This window comes from Papio anubis, chromosome 14, assembly GCF_008728515.1.
Source record: "Papio anubis isolate 15944 chromosome 14, Panubis1.0, whole genome shotgun sequence".
Lineage (NCBI taxonomy): Eukaryota > Metazoa > Chordata > Mammalia > Primates > Cercopithecidae > Papio > Papio anubis.
Genome location: NC_044989.1, coordinates 43,571,905 through 43,592,550, shown reverse-complemented (window position 1 = coordinate 43,592,550; position 20,646 = coordinate 43,571,905). Strand labels below are relative to the sequence as shown.

Below are 20,646 nucleotides of genomic sequence, written 5' to 3'. Positions count from 1 at the left end.
GGTTTTTCATTTGTTGCAAGCCTACTCAGACTCCAAACACAGAACGCATTCAGACTTCCAGCACGAGCTGACTGACATCACTGTTTGTACCAAAGCCAAACTCTGGCTGGCCAAGAGGTATGTTAAAATCCCACATGAGCAAGGAGTTATCAGGGGTTAGGAATACATTTGAGAATTGCTGTTTCTAGTTGTGGGGAGTTTTAAAAGTCATTGGCATGAGTTTTCTAAACTTATTGGAGTATTTATCCTTTTAGAACTTCGGGTTGTGGTAAAGAAAGAAAAATATTTTCTTGACAATTTTTCTAAAACTGCTAAGTGACTAAGGGGCATGTAACATGGCTTTTTATCTGCCCACCAATCAGCTTGTTTTTATTGAAACCTGCTATGTGCCCAGTCCTGTGTTAGATATTATAACAATGAAAGGCAGTGATTGACTAAATCATGTGGTACAAACTCTTAGGTGCCATGGCAACTCAGAGATTAGAGATTGCTGTAGACTTGAGCAGGCACTGAGAGACAGATAGGGTGTGAATAGCAAGAGGGGATGGAAGTTGCCATTCTTAGGTGGGAAGTAGGGTAGCTTGAATAAGCAAGGCAAAAAAGAGTAGAAACATATTTTTCATCCTTGCCATTGTTAGTTTATCCTGGAACTTAGAACATTTGTTGTGTGAAAGATGAAGGAGTAAAAAGAATTTCTCATTTAATATACAGGGAGTACTCTCTGTAGCGCCGTGTTCAAAATCTGTGTTGCAGGACGCTGGTGGTGATAGGATAGTGTTAGCTGCAAAGGCCCCTGTAGGTCCTCTCTAAGTTCCACCAGAGTAGCTCCAGAAGAGGCGCATGTGTTAGTGTTACCACCTTTCCTGCCATAGTGCACGCATTTGATTAAGAGTCAGTATATTGGCCAGGTGTAGTGGTTCGTGTCTGTAATCCCAGCGCTTTGGGAGGCTGAGGCAGGAGGATTGCTTGAGCCCAGGAATTCAAGAACAGCCTGGATAACATAACAAGACCCCATCTCTACAAAACAACAACAACAAAAATTAGCCAGTTATGGTGGTGCATGCCTGTAGTCCCAGCTACTTGGAAGGCTAAGGCAGGAGGATGGTTTAGGCCCAGGAGTTTAAGGCTCTAGTGAGCTATGATTGCACTACTGCACTCGAGCTTGGGTGACAGAGCGAGACCTTGTTTCAAAAATAAATAAATTTCTGATGCTTAGAGTTTGAGAAACAAACAAGTTAAAAATATGTGTGTGTGTGTATGTATGTGTGTGTGTATATATATATATATATATGTATAGGCTGTCTAAGGTAGAAGCCTCTCTATTTTTCAGAAAGTATGCTTTTGGTCACTTTTGTTGGGCTCTCTACCTTCTATGGCAAGTCAAGTAATGGGCTGTGTGAGGCTCTCAAATCAGTTTAATTCGACAAAGCATTGTTGAGCACAGGCTACCTGCCAGCCTTTGTGTTAGGAGATGTAGGGATACAAAAATATAAAAGAACTAGTCCTGGCTTCAGGGACTTCCAGGAAGTGGGAAAGATGTGTAAATACATAATTTTCCTCTGGTATATTAAGTGTTATAACAAATGTCTGTAATAGGTACAGCAGTACCCCAGAAGAGGGGTGAGGGAGGGCTGACATCAAACTGGCCATCAAGAGTGAGCCACAATTTTGCCAACTGACCCACACAGGTAGGGGAATTCCAGGCTTAGGTAATAGCATAGGCAGAGACACAGCAATATGAAATGGCACCATAGGCTTGCAGAACCATAAGGAAGTTCGCCCTCTGGAACCTAAAGTGTAAGGCACAAGTGACAGAGAATGGGGCTGAGGAAATATGCCCAGGCCACACAGTGAAAGCTTCTGAAAGAAACTTTTTGGTGAAGGAGCCAGTGGTGGATTTCCCCATGTGTGGATGTGTGTGTCTCAATTATTGTCTCAACATTAATAGCTTTGGACAGGGATATTGATGGAGAAATTATCTCGTGTCTGAAATGCCAGTAAAGTTATTGGGAGCCTCTCATTTTTAGTCTATTAGTCTGTTTTTTCTCCCTTTTTTTAGACAGGGTCATGCTCTGTCACCCAGGTTGGAGTGTAATGGCGCTACCACGGCTCACTGTGGCCTTGACCTCCTGGGGGCTCAGGTGATCCTTCCGCCTCAGTCCCCTGAGCAGCTGGGACTACAGGCACATGCCACTATGCCCAGCTAATTTTTGTGGGGTTTTTTAGTGGAGAAGGAGTTTCAATAGGTTACCCAGGCTGATCTCGAACTCCTGGGCTCAGGTGATCCACCTGCCTCGCCCTCCCAAAGTGTTGGGATTACAGGCATGTGAGCCACTGCATCCAACCTGTTTTCTCCATTTTATTTAAAGAGTAGGAGTCGCTTACCCATGAAGTGTTTACCCAAGCCTAGTACCATTTGCCTTCTATGTGGCTCTTAGCATCCCGAAGATACATATCACATCAGTACTCTTCAGCTGTTTGCCAGGTAATAGGCCACTTCTTCCTACCTGTTATTTCTGGAGATCAAGAAGTCAGGGCTGTCCAGAAATTATCCTCTGAAACCCTGCTTCTAGCCAGGACTGTCCCAAGTATCCTAACACTCCAGTTCTTAAAGTGCTTTGAGGAAGAAATTTCTGCCCCCTTATCTTGCTACTCCTTCATGCATCTCATAGAAAGTCATTATCCACTGGCTTCCTGAGTCCATTACCTCTTGTTGAATGGGATAGAGGAGATGGAGCGGCAAGCCAGCCATTGAGTGGACCTTCATGTTGTGCGGTGCCTGAAGATGGCTGACAAGCCATCAGCTTCCTCTGCAGCTAAGAGGAAGAGAAGTCCTCCAGGCCTTTTTAAACCTGTCCTATGGTCCCTATTGCTATTTTCTAATTGGGCTTTCCATTCTCCTTCCCTCCACTCCCCACCCTACTTCTGATTTTCCTCCATGATTTTCCAGCTCTAGAAGACAAAGGCATGAATCACTGCAATTTACTGGGTTTCCACCTTCCTTGCCCAGAATCTAGGAAAGCCACTTTTCTGTTTCCAGTACAGTCAACTCTCTATTATCCAAGTGTGAACTTTCCGCTTTGTGGGTGGTCTGTAAATGGTTCCTAACACCAGGCTTCCTTTTGCTCCCCAGCACACTTTTACAAGTGTTAATCAGGATGTGTTCAGAGCCCGGAATAGAGTTTGGAAGGAAAACATACTGCCAGACAGCACAATGCATTCCAAAGCAATGTATCAGTTTTTCTATATTATCCACATCATTGACAGGATAACTCTGAGGTTCCTAAATAGCAAATTATAGAACTGGGTATAAGTGATGAAGCCTCATTTTGTCCCTGAGGTCCTCTTGTTCCGAGAGTTGTCTGTCTATACTAGTTAACTCCATGCTCAGAAGAACCCCCTCTGGTCCTAGCGGTCCCTTCTCAGAACAGACTCCTGTCTTTACTTTCTCACCTGCCTTTTACATGAAGATATTACAGTGCAGAGTATTCCAAATTCAGCTACTGAAGAGGCTTTTTTATGTCCCTGGTAATTTACACATGAAAGAAGAATAAATGTTCCTTTGAGCCTACTAAGGATTTTCTGTATCTTTTGAATGTAAGCTATGAAAAATTAATGTTTTTGCAAAGAAAAAAATGTTGGCTGAAATTTTAACACTGACACCCTCTTCCTTCCATAATTTATTTGATCATTAGTCTGAGTTTGTTCAGTCCCATAAGTACAAAAATGCTAGTGGATATGTATTTGTCCTTTTGTTCTCAAAGAAGGTTTTTAAAAAATTCATTGGTGCTATTGGATAACCAATTCAGTTTTTAAATTTTGACTCTGAAATTGAGGGCACATAAAATGAAGACTTTTGTCATATATTTGTGTTTTGACTTTGCAAGATTAATAGGGATTTATATAAGGTGATTAAGCAATAGCCATGGAGTTGTTGGGGAATTTTTGGTGATGAATGGTCAGCTGGCAACATGGCTTCAGGAAAGGACTGGGCTTCTGCTCTTACAGGCTGCTTTTCATTCCAAGATGTCAAAGCCTTAATGAAAATCAGCTCATTAATCCTTCAAGTCCTTTCCTTCCCCTTTTCCTCCACCCCTCCCTTCTTGATCCAGTTTACTGTCTCTCTCATGGGTCTAAGGCAGTTTCCTAACTACTGAAAGAAAAGTAAACTGACCTAGACCAGAAACGAAATGAGAATAGCCATCTAGTAGGGGTCTGCTGCTGGCCTGGAAAGGATGGCAGTGGGCATCATGAGAGAGGAATCACCCAGTCTGACACTCATGCTAATTATAAAAGCTTTTTTTTTTTTTAAGTTTTTTTTTTCTTTATTTCTTTTTTTCTAGTGATGAGGTCTCGCTGTGTTGCCTGTGCTGGACTTGAACTCCTGGGCTCAAGCAGTCCTCCCACCAGAGTCTTCCAAGTAAGCTGGGATTACAGACATGAGCCCCATGCCCTGCCACCCTTGCTATTTGCAGATTCCAGCTCAACTGTCCCAGCTAGATCACTTATTTACTTTGGCTGAGAGTTGTAATTAGTATTATATTAGGCTTAAATTTTTCAGAAGTGAATTTGGTTATCTAGTTTCTCCTTCTTTGGTTATAAAAGGAAAAAAAAAATAAGTGTATATGTGTATGTTTGTATATTGCATGAGTGTTTCTTTTAGTAAACTTAGTGAACTAAATGGACTAGTTAGGGCTGGGTGCGGTGGCTCATGCCTGTAATGCCAGCACTTTGGGAGGCCAAGGTGGGTGGATCACATGAGGCCAGAAGTTTGAGACCAGCCTGGCCCAACATGGTGAAACCCAGTCTCTACTAAAAATACCAAAAATTAGCTGAGTGGTGGCACATGCCTGTAGTCCCAACTACTCGGGAGGCTGAGGCATGAGAATTGCTTGAACCTGGGAGGCGGAGGTTTCAGTGACTGAGATCACACCACTGCATTCCAGCCTGAGCGACAGAAGAAGACTCTGTCTCAAGAAAATGAATGAATGAATGCATGCATGTAGTGGATGTGATAACCAGAAATAAATATGTGCCCTACTAAAATTTTTTCACTGTTTTTCTCTTCATTGTTGTGTGCTATATGCTTATCATAGAAAATTAGTCAAGTACAAAATTTGGAAGAGAGTAAAAGTCTATTCTTACCACAATCCATAAATCACTATTATTGGTTAAGAGTTGTATGTAATTCCTTCATCTTTTTTCCTATGGTTTTTTAAACCTTGTCAAGGTTATACTGTACATGTAATTATGTTATAGCTTCCTTTTTTCAGTCGACAGTATCATGAGAGCATTTGTTATTATTTCAAACTCTTTATGACACAGCTGCTGTGGAAAACACTATGATATTTCCTCAAAAAATTGAAAATAGAATTACTGTGTAATCCAACAATACTCAAGTCTGAGTATATACCCAACAGACTTGAGAGCGGAGTCTCAAAGAGGTATCCATAGCAGCATTATGCACAATAGCTAAAACATGGAAACAGCTCAGGTGTCCATTGATGAATGATCTCCTGATGAATGATCACCATGATGAATGATCATGGATGAACAAAATGTGGTGTGTATGTACACCAGAATATTACCTAGCCTGAAAAAGGAAGGAAATTCCAACATATGCCACAACATAGATGAACCTTGGAGAAATTATGCCAAGCGAAATAAGCCAATAGCAAAAAGATAAATATTATATGATTCTGCTAATACAGAGTACATAGAGTAGTCAAGACCTAGAGATAAAAAGTAGAATAGTGGTTGTCAGGGGCTACGGAGAGGAGGGAATGGGGCATTGTTTAATGGGTAAAGTGTTTTAATTTTACAGGATGAAAAGTTTCTGGAGGCTGGGTACAGTAGCTTAGAGCTGTAATCGCAGCACTTTGGAAGGCCGAGGTGGGCAGATCACTTGAGGCCAGGAGTTCAAGACCAGACTGGCCAACATGGTGAAACCCGTCTCTACTAAAAATACAAAAAATTAGCCAGGTGTGGTCGCGCACACCTGTAGTCCCAGCTACTTGGGAGGCTGAAGCAGGAGAATCGCTTGAACCCGTGAGACGGAAATTGCAGTGAGCCTAGATCATACCACTGCACTCCAGCCTGGGCAACAGAAGGAGACTCTGTGTCAAAAAAAAAAAAAAGAAAAGTTCTGGTGATTGGTTATGCAACAGTATGGATGTGCTTAACACTACTGAACTGTACACTCAAAAATGTTAAGATGGTAAAGGGCTTACATTATGTATATTTCACCACAGTTTAAAACATTGTAATGGAAAATATTTAAAAGAAAATATATACCCCATCACTCATCTGAGGTTATCATTGTCTTGACTTTTTATGATAATTATTTCTTTGCTTTTCTTCCTAGTATTACCACCTGTGCATCTCTAAAAATAAAATATTTTTGCCTCTTTTTGAATTAAGAAAAAAAAAAACTTTGAAAACATCATTTTTGAAGGTAGCATATTTTTGTCATCTGAATAATTAGTCATTAAGTTTATCTAACCATTGCTGGCATTCAGTTTGTTTCCCATTTTTTTAGTGTCATAGATGTTGTTTCAGAAAAATCTTTGTGCATGAGTGTGTGTGTTTGTGGGTGTGTGTGTGTTTGTGTGTGTGTGTATGAGTGTATGTGATTGTGGGTTATTGCCTTAGGTTTGATTTCCAGAAGTGGAATAAATTGGTCAAGGAGAAATGGAAAAAGTCTTGGTATACACTGCCAGATTGTTTTCTAAAAAAGTCCATCTGCCTACCAGCAGTGCGTGAGAGACCTCCACCAAAATTTTAACTAAGATATAAAAAATTCATTTGAGGAAACTTTTACATTTTGAATGCTTACTGTCTGTGCCAAGCTTTGTATGAGGAGATTTGTAAATATTATTTCATTAACTCTTCTCAAAACTGCCTTAATATTAAAAAAATCTTTTCTACAGTGAAAACAACTGGGGAGACACACCACATGTCTGACTGCCATTTTAGTTAATATTTCAGCTTGGCATGATGAGTTAACAGATAAGTCAAACAGGTATAGGTCGTTCTTCAGTTTTTACTTTCTATATTACCACACAGAAATGGCCCTGCTTTAGCATTTTGTTTTATCTTCTTTAGAAGGAGTCTTCCCCTGGGCCCTCCCTGGGGTGCTGCTTAGGCCCAGGCCTGCTGTGCACTCTCAGCCAGAGGGCTCAAACTGACAGTGCATTCAGGTCGGATTGGCCATAGTTGTGTTTTGTTTGACTTCTGCAGGATTTACATTTCTTTTTTAAAATAATTTGCTGGCATTTTAAACTGAGGAAATTTCATAGTAAATCAAGATCTACAGCTTCTTTTGAAAAACTGGAAGATCTGGCACCACCAGGCTCAAATTTCCATGTGGCCACAATGGGCCAGAGCTAAGTCCCAGCCATCTTCCCTTGATGGGTATACTCTGTGCTTCTCCACGGCCCACGCCCGGCCGCGTCTCTCATAGGTTACCTGCACTCCCATGGAAACAGGAGTTTGTGTCCCTTGCTATTGGCGTTTATTAAGTAGCAGATTGGCTGATGCTAGTTCTTAATGTTCGTGGCTGCGTTTTTAGAATCATCTGGAGAGATTTTTTGAGTTATCTCACTGGCCCTCAGAAGTACCATTTAAACCTGATACTGTGATGTGGTTAATGGTTGATTGCTGTGGAGGCTTATGACCTCCATAAAAAAATAAAATTGGAGGCCGGGCACGGTGGCTCACGCTTGTTACCCCAGCACTTGGGAGGCTGAGGCGGGTGGATCACCTGAGGTCAGGAGTTCGAGACCAGCCTGGCCAACATGGTGAAACCCCATCTCTACTAAAAACACAAAAATTAGCTAGGCATGGTGGCATGCACCTGTAGTCCCAGCTACTCGGGAGGCTGAGGCAGGAGAATCGCTTGAACCCGGGAAGCGGAGGTTGCAGTGAGCCAAGATCACGCCACTGTGCTCCAGCCTGAACAGCAGAGTGAGACTCTGTCTCAAAAAAAAAAAAAATTGTTTTTTTGAGAGACAGGGTTTCATTCTATCACCCAGCCTGGAATGCAGTGGCATGGTCATGGCTCACTGCAGCCTTGAACTCCTGGGCTCAAGTGATCCTCTCACCTCAGCTCCCAAGTAGCTGAGACTATAGGCATGTGCCACTGCACCTGGCTAACTTTTTTTTTTTCCTTTTTTTTTGAGATGGAGTCTCACTCTGTCGCCCAGGCTGGAGTACAGTGATGCGATCTCGGCTCACTACAAGCTCTGCCTCCCGTGTTCTTGCCACTCTCCTGCCTCAGCTTCCCAAGTAGCGGAGACTACAGGTGCCTGCCACCATGCCCAGCTAACGTTTTGTATTTTTAGTAAGACGGGGTTTCACTGCGTTAGCCAGGATGGTCTCGATCTGACCTCGTGATCCGCCCGCCTCGGCCTCCCAAAGTGCTGGGATGACAGGCATGAGCCACCGCACCTGGCCCTTTTTTAAAAAAAAAGTAGAGACGGGGCTTGCTTTGTTGTCCAGGCTGGTTTAGAACCCCTGGCCTTAAGTGATCCTCCTGCCTTGGCCTCCCAAAGTGCTGGCATTACAGACATGAGCTGCCACACTCAGCCCAGTTTTATTAAGTTGAAGCTTAAATAGAATAACTATCCCTGTATTACTTCATTCAACAAATACCTATTGAGCCCTGCTGTATGCCAGGCCATATCAAATACTACAACTGTATATTAAAACCACTACTTCAGTATAAAGAGAGCAACAGAACAGAGTCTTCTCAAATAGAATCATTGACCTAGAATTTTAGAACTGGAAGGAATCATGAAGTTTATTGTATTAAGAGTCTACTCTCACCCCTGTGCACGTGGAGTACTACAGCCCACAGAGGATTGTAGGAGGTTGGACGATTTATCCGTTTTCTCACAGTTCACCAGAATTAACATCCTACCTGACAACTACTAACATTTGTTGAGGGCTTAGCTCCCGGCACCTTATTGGGCTCTTTGTACTTGACCACACTGCCTCCATCTGTCCAGACAGTGTTTTTATGTGAGGGTTTTGAATGGCAGTAATTTAAGCCTTCTTTAGAACAGTGATTCTCAGAAAGAAAATGTGTACGTGAATCACCTGGGAATCTTATTAAAATGAAAACTCATTCACTAGGTCTGGGTGGAGCCTGAGATCCTCCATTTTGACCAGCTCCCAGGGGACAGAGTACATACCTTGAAGAGCCAGGGTCAGAGTGCCAGGTTCTGTGATCATCCAACTCCCCCGTTCGAAATACTCCCATCCCCGGCCAGGCGCAGTGGCTCACTCCTGTAATCCCAGCACTTTGGGAGGCCGAGGCGGGCAGATCACGACATCAGGAGATCGAGACCATCCTGGCCAACACGGTGAAACCCTGTCTTACTAAAAATACAAAACATTAACCGGGCATAGTGGCAGGCGCCTGTAGTCCCAGTTATGGGAGGCTGAGGCAGGAGAATGGCGTGAACCCGGGAGGCGGAGCTTGCAGTAAGCCGAGATCGCACCACTGCACTCCAGCCTGGGTGACAGAGCAAGACTCCATCTCAAAAAAAAAGAAATACTCCCATCCCCATTCCCTTTCTCAAGGGCTTGTGACTGAGCTTGGAGCAACAGGAGAGGGCTGAGGCTACTGAAGGGATCAGCCCAAGATTCTCTCCGTACCCAGTTGGGATGACCTGTGCTGAGGGGCTTCATGGCCCCAGGGCTCTCTATGGGAAGTGCATACTCCATTGTCTGGGCAGCCATCCCAGTGGCCTCAGTGCCCTGTGTGGGACCAGTGCTTTGTTGGCATGCAGTATGTTTATCATTTTGAAAAATAACAGTCTGATATTCTGGTGAGAAAAACAGGCTCTCAGAAATACAAGACCAGGTTCCAAGGTTACAAGGAAAGCAACCTTGGGAATAAATTTTTTGCATAAAACAGTGCTGATGAGGGGAAGAGATGGTAGAGGGAGCTAATGTTTGTTGAAAGCCTTCTCAGTGTACCAGACCTAATGACTTGCTACCCCAAGTTAATTCTAGTAATCCATCCACTTCCCTGTCCAGCTTCCCTGTAAGTGCGCCTCACACACCCATGCAGTCCTCCATGTGCCCTTTCATGTGCGCCTCATCTGCTTCTCCATCCCCCTCATCCATACTCCAGTCACTTTCCTGTCTCCTCCCCTGTCACCCCCTATCCATACTCCCATCTATTCTCTTTTTTCTCTTACTTACTAGACCCCACTGAGCTGAGTGATGTGCTCCTGGAGGGCCTGTGGATTTAAATGTGTAAGGAAAATATGCTTATAGAGACAAAGCTGAGGCTTTTGTATGGCAATCCCAGTTCTTCCCTAGGGGGTCTGTGGCCAGCTGCAGAAGTTCTGGTTTAGGATTCTGTTTTGCTTTACAACAGCTGAAAACAGCATTTATTTTCTAACCACCAAATTTATTCACACAAGAGACTATACTTCCCAGGCAGAAATACTGGGTTTAGGTCTGCTTCCATTTTCCCACTGTCCTTTAGCTCCTTCCCAAATCCCTCATGGGTTGGTCCTCTCCCGAAGAAAGAGATCCTGCTTTCACAATGACTTGAAATAAAAAGAGGCCACAGCCCTTTGCCACAGCTGCAAGTTGCTGTTTCACTTCCATGTTGTTGAAATGAATCCAGTCCAGGATGATTATTAAAATATTCAGATGATCATGTGGCATTTTAAGGCTATCATTTGTGGTCCATGCCAAAACTTTAAGGGAAGCAAGTCTTAACAGGGATCGCTAGCCACACAGCAAGTTTCCAGGCATTGCTAGGGGTTATGTTTTGCCTTTTGGTTTGTTTCTTTCTCTCATTTTTTCTTCTTTCTTTGTTTCCTTTTTCTCTTTCACAAAAAAAGTATCCTCCTTTTTTTTAATTTTAGAAAAAGTCTTTTTTTAAGGAAAAAAATGGAAGAGGTAGTAACTGCTTTTCAATTCCTAGATTTTATTGGAAGAGACAGCTTCTTATTAGGACCCTTCTTGAATCCTCCAGCACAGCCTGTGTGAAGTCACCTGAGCCTCATGCAGATTTGAATGATGAGATAAATGAAGCTGGTATATTTTAAACCCAAGCATGCTGACATATGTTCGCCTCCCTTTCAGACGTCTCAGGAATGTCTAAGGTCATGATATCTCTTGGATGAGATCCTGTTTGTGTTTTTTAAATACAAAAGGAAACATTATCACATTTCAACCCAAGCCAATGGGACAAGGTGCAAAACATTTTCTTCATTAAATATCCCTTTTATAAATACAGCCTCAAGTTTTAAAGGAATAAGCTGTTTGAGGAAAAGTGAAGTTTGAAAATATATGAAGTAGTTCTTGTTGACAGACTGAGCTTATGGAAACTAGTCTGGGTAAAAGCAGTCAGAAGTGATCAATATATTACACTGGGCCTTTGAGCAAGTCGCCCAAGATCAAAGCTTCTTCATACCGCAGCGAGAAATAAAAATAGTCCTTTTACGCAACTGCACACACATCAAGAATTCAACCCCCAACTGCTGATGCTTTCTACTTTTTAAATATAGAAATCTGCAAACCTAACCTGGAGATGGCAGTTAGTTCAATAGAGGCTCAGAAATCTCTGTCTTGTTCCACTTGTAGCTATTGGCGTATTGGGGTGTTGCTGTTGGAAGATTTGGGCAATGTTGTCATTGCTCAGCTTGCAAGGGAGTGCAGGCTTTAAGTGTCTTCAGCACATTCTCATAATATTACGTAAAGCCCTAATGTAGTGGGTTGGTTTTTTTTCCTTGAGCATGTAACATCTTCTATCTTTTGGATAAATTAACACCTTTGTTACTTTCATTGAGCCATTCCCAGTGAATTAATGCCAATTCAGAGTCACAAATATTACAAGACAATGTTAGTAGGCACAGTGGGAAATATATGAATGAATGATAATTGTCTCTGTTTCAGAAACCCCACAAGTAAGACAAGTATGGATTTAAATAACTATAAACAAGATTGTGTCAATGCTAGAATGAGTCAAAATGTGTTGCAGAAGCAGAGAAGGGAGAAATAAATGCCAGCTTGTCAGGGTAGGGGTGTCAAGGAAGTCTTCAGGAGGAGGGAGAAGTCTTTAAAGGATAGGTGAGTTTAATTATTAGATAAGGTTTATTTTTTTAGCGTGGTGGCATGGGCCTGTAATACCAGCTTCTTGGGAGGCTGAGGCACAAGAATTGTTTGAACTGGGTGACAGAGCAAGATTCTGTCTCAAAAAAAAAAAAAAGATAAGATTAATTGTCTCAGATTGGAGACTTAGTAAAGTTGTGCTTGTATAGTACCTTTGTTGCCAAGTAAATTGTGATGGTCTCATAGCCCAAGTACACAAAAGGAATCTTAGTATAGCACCCAGCATTGTGGGAACTGTGTGTGTGTGTGTATGTATGTGTGTGTGTATTAGATATATATGGAGTCACTGTTGTCAGAGTTTAGTTATGGTTGAATCTAAATGAAAATTTAGACAGCGAAGCGCATAGAAGTACATACAGTAAGTCAGAAAAGAATGTGGACTGAGATAGTCAAGGAGGGCCTTCTCAGAGGAGTTAGATATTTGAGAGAGGTGGTAGAGCAGGGTGTGATTTGGAAACACCAAAAAGTGATAGGAAAAGAGCATGTCAAGATGGTGGACAAAATGTGCAGTGGGATACTGGAAGGAGTGCATGTGATATAGCATGGGCCAGTGAGGAGATGGGGCTGAAGGAGAAGTGCTGTGCTTTAGAGAGCAGTGCAAGATTTGATAAGAGACCAGTTGTGGAAGCCCTCAGTCAGCCAGAGGAATATGGACTTGATCCGGAGTTAAGAGGAAGTTAGTGAGCTCTGGCTGACACTGGTAAGTAGGCTGCTATCTATATGCACATGAAATACCCTAAATGCTTTACATCTTTCCAGCCTCTCTCAGTGGTCATCAGAGTTTCTAGTCTCTCTTAAGGATTAACAGAAATCTCTCTAGTAGCAGTCCTTGTCACCTGGAAGCCTCTGTTGCCTGCCTGGGCAACTAGTAATGGGAATAAAGATATTTGTATGCCCTTGAGACCACATGGCTTTTGTCTTTCCAACATTGTTAAGACTACCATCGAACCACAGAATTTATAACAGTAAAGAGAATTTAGAGATTGTCTAATCCAATGGAATTCTTTCTTCAAATAAGCTTATGTGGAAATTCAAGATATTGAAGATAGTAGAGATGGTTTCAATATGGTCTAAATTGGGGTGGGGGCCCGGAGACCCACCTGCATGGCTTCCCTCCTATTGGTAGCCCCAGAAGGGACTAAGAGAAGCACCCTGACTCCCTATTTCAAAACAGTGATCTAATCTAAGCCAGTATTTGTAGAAGAGGTAATAGACACGGGGGTAGGCGACTTCTTCTTACTTGAAAGATGTGGCTGTCTCAAGATGGCTCAAGTTAGGGATGTAAATAGCAAGTTTGTTTTTTGCCTCTTGACCTGCTTTCTTCCTCTCCTGGGGCCTGATCATCCTTGTGGAAAATTCTGCAACTCCATGTCCTTGGGCTGCCAGGGCCCTCTCTTAGGAGCTGCCTTCCCTGGATGGGGCTTCATGCTGCAGACCTTCTTGCCGTCAAAACTTAACTATTCCATATCCCTTTTCCTCAGAAATCCACTCTCAGCTGGCTGGCTGTCCCTAACTTTTAATACGTAAATAAGTTTGTTCTCCTGGGTCACACAGCTGTTTTCTAATAGTGACCTGGTAGAGACAGCACCTCTAACTGAAGTCAGTAACTGACACAGGCTTGATGGCAGTGCTGTGGCCTGGTGGGAGCACGTCTGCCCTCATATTAAGCTGCTCAGCCCTGATATGTTTGTCCCGTGTGGCCAGGCTTTCGGCCACCTCCAGGAGGGCTGTGGGCAACATGAGCTGGTCTTACATGAATGGGCCAAGGGAGCATCTTGGAGAGAGGCCCTCCAAAGTCTCGCTATCCTTTGCTTCCCCTCAGCTGCCAGTGATGACCAGGCTTCCTCAGCAATTAGACTAGCCCCGGGGCCTCTGAGAATAACACCTTCCCATGCAAGTTCAGGGGCTCCCTCTAGAACTCCCTAAGTCAGAGGGGCCCTCACCAGTCCGCAGGCTCTGCATTCCTGGGTAACCATAAGGAGAGTCACGTCTAGAGGCACTTGGTGAATGGAAAGCCTCCAGCCAGAAAACACAGTGTGCTGCTGTTGAGGAGAGGCAGAGAATACTCAAGGTTAGGAGGCCAAGGGTCTCGCCCCTGCTGGACTACTGGCTAGCAAGGTATGGCCTGTAATTTCCTTAGGCCTGAGTTTTTATCTGTGAATTGGGAAGCTCTAAAATGAAGGTATGAAATAGAAGAGAGCAGGGGAGGGCATAATGAGTAATGGAAGTGTAAACATAAAAGTGCTAAGAAGATACAGGAACTATCTATTGTCAAGTAAGGAAGTCTCTGTCAACATAGTCGCCACGTTGAAAATGTGCCTTTATGCTGGTCCTCACAGAAATAGCTGCACTTGGAGCCTTGATTTTCACCAGACTGGCTGCCAGGATGTAACACCAGTCTACTGGTTTCTCATTGCTTGGCCCAGTGTCTCACTTTTCACTTGATTGTGTGTTTGGGACACATAGATACAATTTGTTGTCTAGAAAACCTTGATTCTATTCTTGGTTTCTGCCCTTATCTTAGCTAGGTCACTTCAGCTACTTTGTTGATTTGTAAAAATGGGAATAATAATTTCTATTTTTCTTCCTTAAGAATTTTATAAAGATAAAATAAGAATACTTTTTAAAGAGAAAACTTTTAATGTAATAAGATATTGATATTGTTATTATCATTACTGCTATTTTTGCCAGGGCTAATTTCCAAGTGTGTGCCTTGCCAAATTCACATGACCACAGTCCTGTTGACAGTGCTGTTAGAAATTCTCACCTTGTGATTTACATAGCTCAGGCAGCATCCAGAAGATTTCATCCACCTCACCTATTTATCCTTTTTTATGCTTTTAGGGAGAAAGTAAGGTTTGAAAAGAAAGGGAACTTCCATTAACATTCTGTATAAGAATTGAAGCTATATATCTTCCAAGCCCCAAACTGTACAATAAAAGTTTTCTTGGATACTACTTTTCTCCCATAATTCCTAGCACATAGCTTATTAAGTTATTAACCAGCAATTACTCTGGCAGCATATTAAACTTTACTTTTAAACAAGTCACAGAGGGAGGGAAACACGCATCTCTCATAAAAGGAATAAAAAACATACACCCTCTAAAACAGTTTCCCCAGGCTTTGAACAAATCCCAAGCCCCACACCAAGGTCTCTTTTTCATCATTCTCGGCACATAGCTTGAGCGTTAGTACAGTAATGAGAACAAGATGCCTAATACAAAGATGGAAAAATATGAGGATTCTGGAGGCTCCCTGGGGGCTCTCTGAAAAGGCAGGTGATTAATATTAGGAGGGAAACGCAAAGCCATGGCATTGAAGCTGTGGACTTCCTCGAGCAGCAGCACTCCTAAGGGAGACAGAGGAGGCTGTGGCTTTAGCCCTAATCTAAAAAGGGGACCCCAGTACCTTCTGCAGACTGCTGGAGCCTTGCTGAATGCCTACCCAGAACCCTGGTGGAGTGGGTAAGGCCCTCTGCTTTCACAGATTACATTCCCCAGGATCAAAACCTGCTCTTCCAGAGAACGCGCACTATGCTCGCAATGCATAGCTGGACCTTCAGTCACTTTCTGGACAGACTCACAGCTCACGGTCTCTCACTTTGTGCATGGTGGCTCAGTAAGAATTCCCTATAAGTTGGTCCACCACCAGAGCAGGGCATGGAGGATGGCTTCACTTTAAAAGGAAAATCCAAGTAGGAGGGCTGTGGGGCAGCGTCTACATATGGCTGTGAGTATAAACACTCGCAAAGCTCCAGACCAAGAAAGGCAGGATGGATGTTGGGGCATACCATAAAAATGCAGCTCTGCCGTCACACCTCCCCCAGGGAGGGCAAGGTAAACGAGCAGTCCTGGTAGCCAGCCAGGCCCTGCAAGCTGCTGCCAGCTGGCCCTGCATGCACAGCTAAAGTCTCCATGTTACAGTAGGGGAAATAACTTGTTTAAATATATATATTCTATAGTTCATCACCATTTTGCATTTTGGTTTAAACAAATCCCCTATTGTTTCTCTAAGAGTGCCATATGATGGTTACTTGGCTGGGGACCATGGTAAAAAATGGAAATCAGAATGGCAGAGCTGGGTTCTTTTTATTTAATTTATACTGCCACATGTACATGGTTTAATGTGGCCTCCATCAAAGAAGTACCTCCTAACTCCCATCCACAGGATATAACCAAATATAAGGAGAGGCAGTGTCTGGTCCATGGACATCTGTTACAATGATGTAAAGTGCTCAAGACTACAGAGATGACCAGTGGGATCTCTGGGAGAAGGGGAAGCTCAACGAAATATCCTGGGTCGAGACAGTCATTCAGCATATCCTTAGAGGTAGTTTTCTGGATAATTAGGAAGGTAATCCTCTAGAAAGAGGAGGGACTTTGAAGTAAGTTGGGTTTTAGAGGGTTTGCTGCTGTTATTGCTGTTTGAGATAGGATCTTACTATGTTGCTCAGGCTGGTCTTGAACTCCTGATCTCAAGCAATCCTTCCATGTCAGCCACCAGAGCAGCTGGGATTATAGGCGCCTGTGCCACCTGTACCCAGCTTGAAGTGAATTTTAGATAAAGGGCATGAGGTGGGTGGACATGTGTCAAGTGGAGGGATCATAACGGGAAGTGGAAACATGTTGTAGACTAATTTCCCCTTTCCCTCTTCTACCATTTTCCCTCTCCCATTCTTCTAACCTCCCTGCCTCTTTCCTTCTCCCCCTACTCCCTTTCTCACCTGCCTTCTCTCCCTTTGCCCCTTACCTGCTTTTCCTGTCAACCTGGTTTCCTTCTTTCCAGCCGGTTATTGGCCTGCTGGTGGTCCCTAGGATATTGCTTCATTAACTCCAGTGCTGGCTCCATAGCAAGAAGCTTCTAGTACTTCTTGTTTATTGTGGTTGAGAACAGAAGTGATCTGAGCTGCTTATATAGGAGCTAAGATAAGAGAACTACCCCAGATGGGCTGGGATGAGCCTGCCAGCTGCACCTGTTTGATTGTTTGGAATTCCTTCTCTTTCACCAGCTCAAACCCCTCCAGTGCCTCTAGAGCCTTCCTCCATGACAATCATGACAATCAATCCTGTGATTGTTTTTATGTGTATTTTTTTCTCCGCATATACCCCTCCCCAAACAAGATCATAAGCTCTGCAAAGCCAAAACCTTTTCCTCTCCCTCCCCTTCCCACCCCATGTAGGATATCCCCCATACTGCTCAGTAAATGTTTCTGTATTAATAAAGTTAAGCCATGTGTCTTAGAGACCTTAACAGACACTAGCAACCTAAAGCCAGAACAGCAGTTTCCAGCCCTCTGAAGATGGCAGTGAATTCTGGTAGAGGTTGGTAAGTCCAAAGTGAATTCCCTCTCTCTTCCAGGGAGCCCACCAAGGCTTCACAATGTTAAGTGGGAACCCCAGCTGTCCATTGTGACTTGAGCTGATGGGGTCCCTCTGCGGTCGTCACTCTTTGGAACTTTTAGAGCTCTGAAAGACTACTTCTGTTTTGGGCCCCTGTTGACTCATCCCATATCATTTCCTGCTAATCCCACTGGCCATCTTTGTAGTCTTGGCAGTTCACATCATTGTGACAGCTGTCCATGGACCAGACACTCCTCTCCTTATGTTTGGTTATATCCTGTGGATAGGAGTTAGGAGGTACTTCTTTGATGGAGGCCACATTAAGCCATGTAAATGTAGCAGTATAAATTAAATAAAAAGAACCCACTTCTGCCATTCCGATCCCCGCCCCCCCATACCATTGTCCCTTTAGCACTTGTTATTCTCTAAACATGTCATGTCCCCAAGTCTTTGGACATGCTACTTCCTCTGTTGGGATCACTTTGCCCATGGTCTACCTCCTCCCCATTCTCCAGCTCTCTGCCAAGGCCCTTCCTGACTCACCCAGACAAACAGTTACTCTGTTAATCTCTCTTTTTGGGGCACCCATCATACTCTAGTGTGACTGGTTGTGTGTTTTCCCAACTACACTAGTGGTTTTCAAGTGTTTTGGTTTTTTTTGTTTGTTTGTTTTTGACATTGACAACAAGAAATAACTTTTACATATGACCTAATGCGTATCTTTGTGTGTATATACTGTGCAAACACACATTAAATCATGCACAGTCTGAAATTTTAATAACTGTGTAAGATATAAATTGTCTGCCAAAAATGGAACAGAGAGGGAATTTGCTCAAGATAGAGCATATTTAATTTCAGGAATGTTTGCTTTCAACATATCCAGTGTCATTTTGGATACAAAGCATAACCCTGTTGATGCCATTCAGTATAATGTAGGGTAGCTTATTACCTGGAAAAGAAAAAGAAAAAAGCTAGGCCAATCAATTATTTTACTTAAACTTGTTGCATTTTAATGGTCATTTACATCTTAAAGATAACTTATTTTAAAAATCATTCTTAGCAAGGACTTAATGGAAAGCTGATGTATAACAAAAACCTTAATGAAACAATACATTAGGAAATCTCTGAACTTTAAATCTCCTGCCCTCTCTCCTTACTATACTACTTTGATACACTCTGATTATATTTTCTTCCTTTCCCCCTCTGTCTTCCTCCTAGCTCCTTCTCTCCCTTCCTCCTCTGCCCCCATCTCTCTCCTCTTCCCTTCCTCCCTCCTTCCCTTCCTTCCTTCCTTCCTTCCTTCTTTCTTTCCTTCCTTATTGCTGGTCACCACCCACTAGTTGACTTTATAACCAACTAAATGAATCATAACCTGCATTTTGGAAAACACTATTCAGGACTCTAAGTTCCTTGAGGGCAGTGACTTTGTCACTGAATCACTCATCTTCTTATTTCCAAACCCACCACTATTCCTGGCTCTCAAGAGCCTCTTAACAAATGTTTTCTGAATGAATAGACCTCAGTTTAAAAAAAAAAAAAAAAAAACCTACAGCTACTGGGATTCCGGAAGGGACAGGAAAAGTGAATAATTTATCACAGACTTCCCAAGATTCCTGCTGTCCTCTAGACACTGGGGCCTTTGTGGATGTGTCTGAGAAGCCCAGCTCTCTGCCTGCCTTCTGCTTCTCCCAACTTCCAGGAGAGAGGCAGGAGATTTAAAGAAGTTCAGAGATTTCCCAAGGCAAAAACATATTAATCAGGTTCTAAAGTGGATATTCATAAAGGACAAATGTAAAAAAGAGTGGAAGAAAACAAGATTCTTAACTGGGCCTTCATTTCATCTGTATATGTCAACTTCGTCCGCATAGTGCTTCTCCTCCTTCGAAAGCCACTATTAATGCTGCTTTTCAGTGCATCTGCTAGACACTGATCACTTCTGATTTTTTTCAAGCACTATAAATCTTCGTTATGCTGTGTCCAAGCCAGGATTTTTCCATTTGGGGGTAGAAAAAATCCCCAAGCCCACCAAAACCCTGTGGCTTAGTTTCCTGTCCAGCTGGCGTGCTGCTCTTCGGGATTTTGTTCCCATCATCAAAGTGGTTTGACAGACTGAGAACAAACCTCTGGCTCACCCTGAACTTACAGTGCACCATTTCCAAGTCAGAACAAACACCAAGTAATAGCAAGAGAAAAAGAATGAAAAAAATTATTTTCCTGACTTAGAAGCCAGTTCAGAGTGAAGCCCAACTCTGTGATTCCAGACAGGGATGTTATGAGGCCTTGGCTGTCCTCAAGGGTGGAGTCACGAACAGTGGGCTCCAGGCCGGAATTTCTCTGAGAGTCATCTCAAAGGAGAAGCCATGGATGGACTCCTTTGTGGCCCCAAATCTTCTGTTTCCTGGAATCCAAAGCAGCAGCATTTGAGGGATCCTCCCATGATCTCGTTGACTACATCATACTTGGCCCCAAGCCTCACAGTTGTGGGAGCAGTCAGTGATTCCTCAAGTGTCCCAGGAGGCCAGTAAGGTCACCAGCCTGTACCAGGTCTAGGGAAGATGCAGAACACTTCAGCCTGGCAGAAGGCTCTGAAGATCGTCAACCTTTCCTCTGTTCATTTAGAAATTTTTAAAAATATGCTAACTTAACTGAAAATTTCATGGAAACCAGGCTCCTCATGAGACTTGAAAGTCAAACCGGTTTCTCAACAACTTCTCTTTATGGCTCTGTATGGCTCCACAGAAAACCAGAAAAGCATTTGGGGCAAAAAGCTATGACTCTGTGAGGCCACATGGGAGCAGGCAGTCCATTATTACACTAAGGAACACCCAGTTAGCATGAAGTATCCCATCAATTAAAAGCCTGACCTGCCTTCCCCTCGTTTCCACCTTCTCAACGCATTCTCTAATCTTCCCAAGCTGCCTCTCCTCGGGACTGGAGAAGCCAAATGAATTCCCTGTCACATCTCTTACCCTCTTTCCAAATGCCCTTCTTTATCGACTTTGTCTCTAAATTCTTCCCATCTTACATGGCCCAGTTGGAAGTATAATTTCATTTCCCCAATCCACCCTGGTGGGTTTGTTTGTTTGTTTGTTTGTTTGTTGGCTTAACTCCTTACATCTTGTTCTAAAGTTTGTCTTTGTTTTTGTCTCCAAAATTAGACAAAATTCTC

The 20,646-nt window shown here is 43.1% G+C and overlaps 1 protein-coding gene across 8 annotated transcripts in view; it reads left to right on the top strand.

Annotated features, from left to right (window-relative positions):
- Positions 1 to 20,646, top strand: part of THADA (THADA armadillo repeat containing) — a 359,588-nt gene that overhangs the window by 241,654 nt on the left and 97,288 nt on the right. For all 8 annotated transcript variants that reach the window (XM_021924785.2, XM_021924787.2, XM_021924786.2 and 5 more), the window contains one exon: positions 2 to 117. In XM_021924785.2, coding sequence (XP_021780477.1) covers positions 2 to 117 — 116 coding nt within the window. The remainder of the gene's footprint in view (position 1; positions 118 to 20,646) is intronic.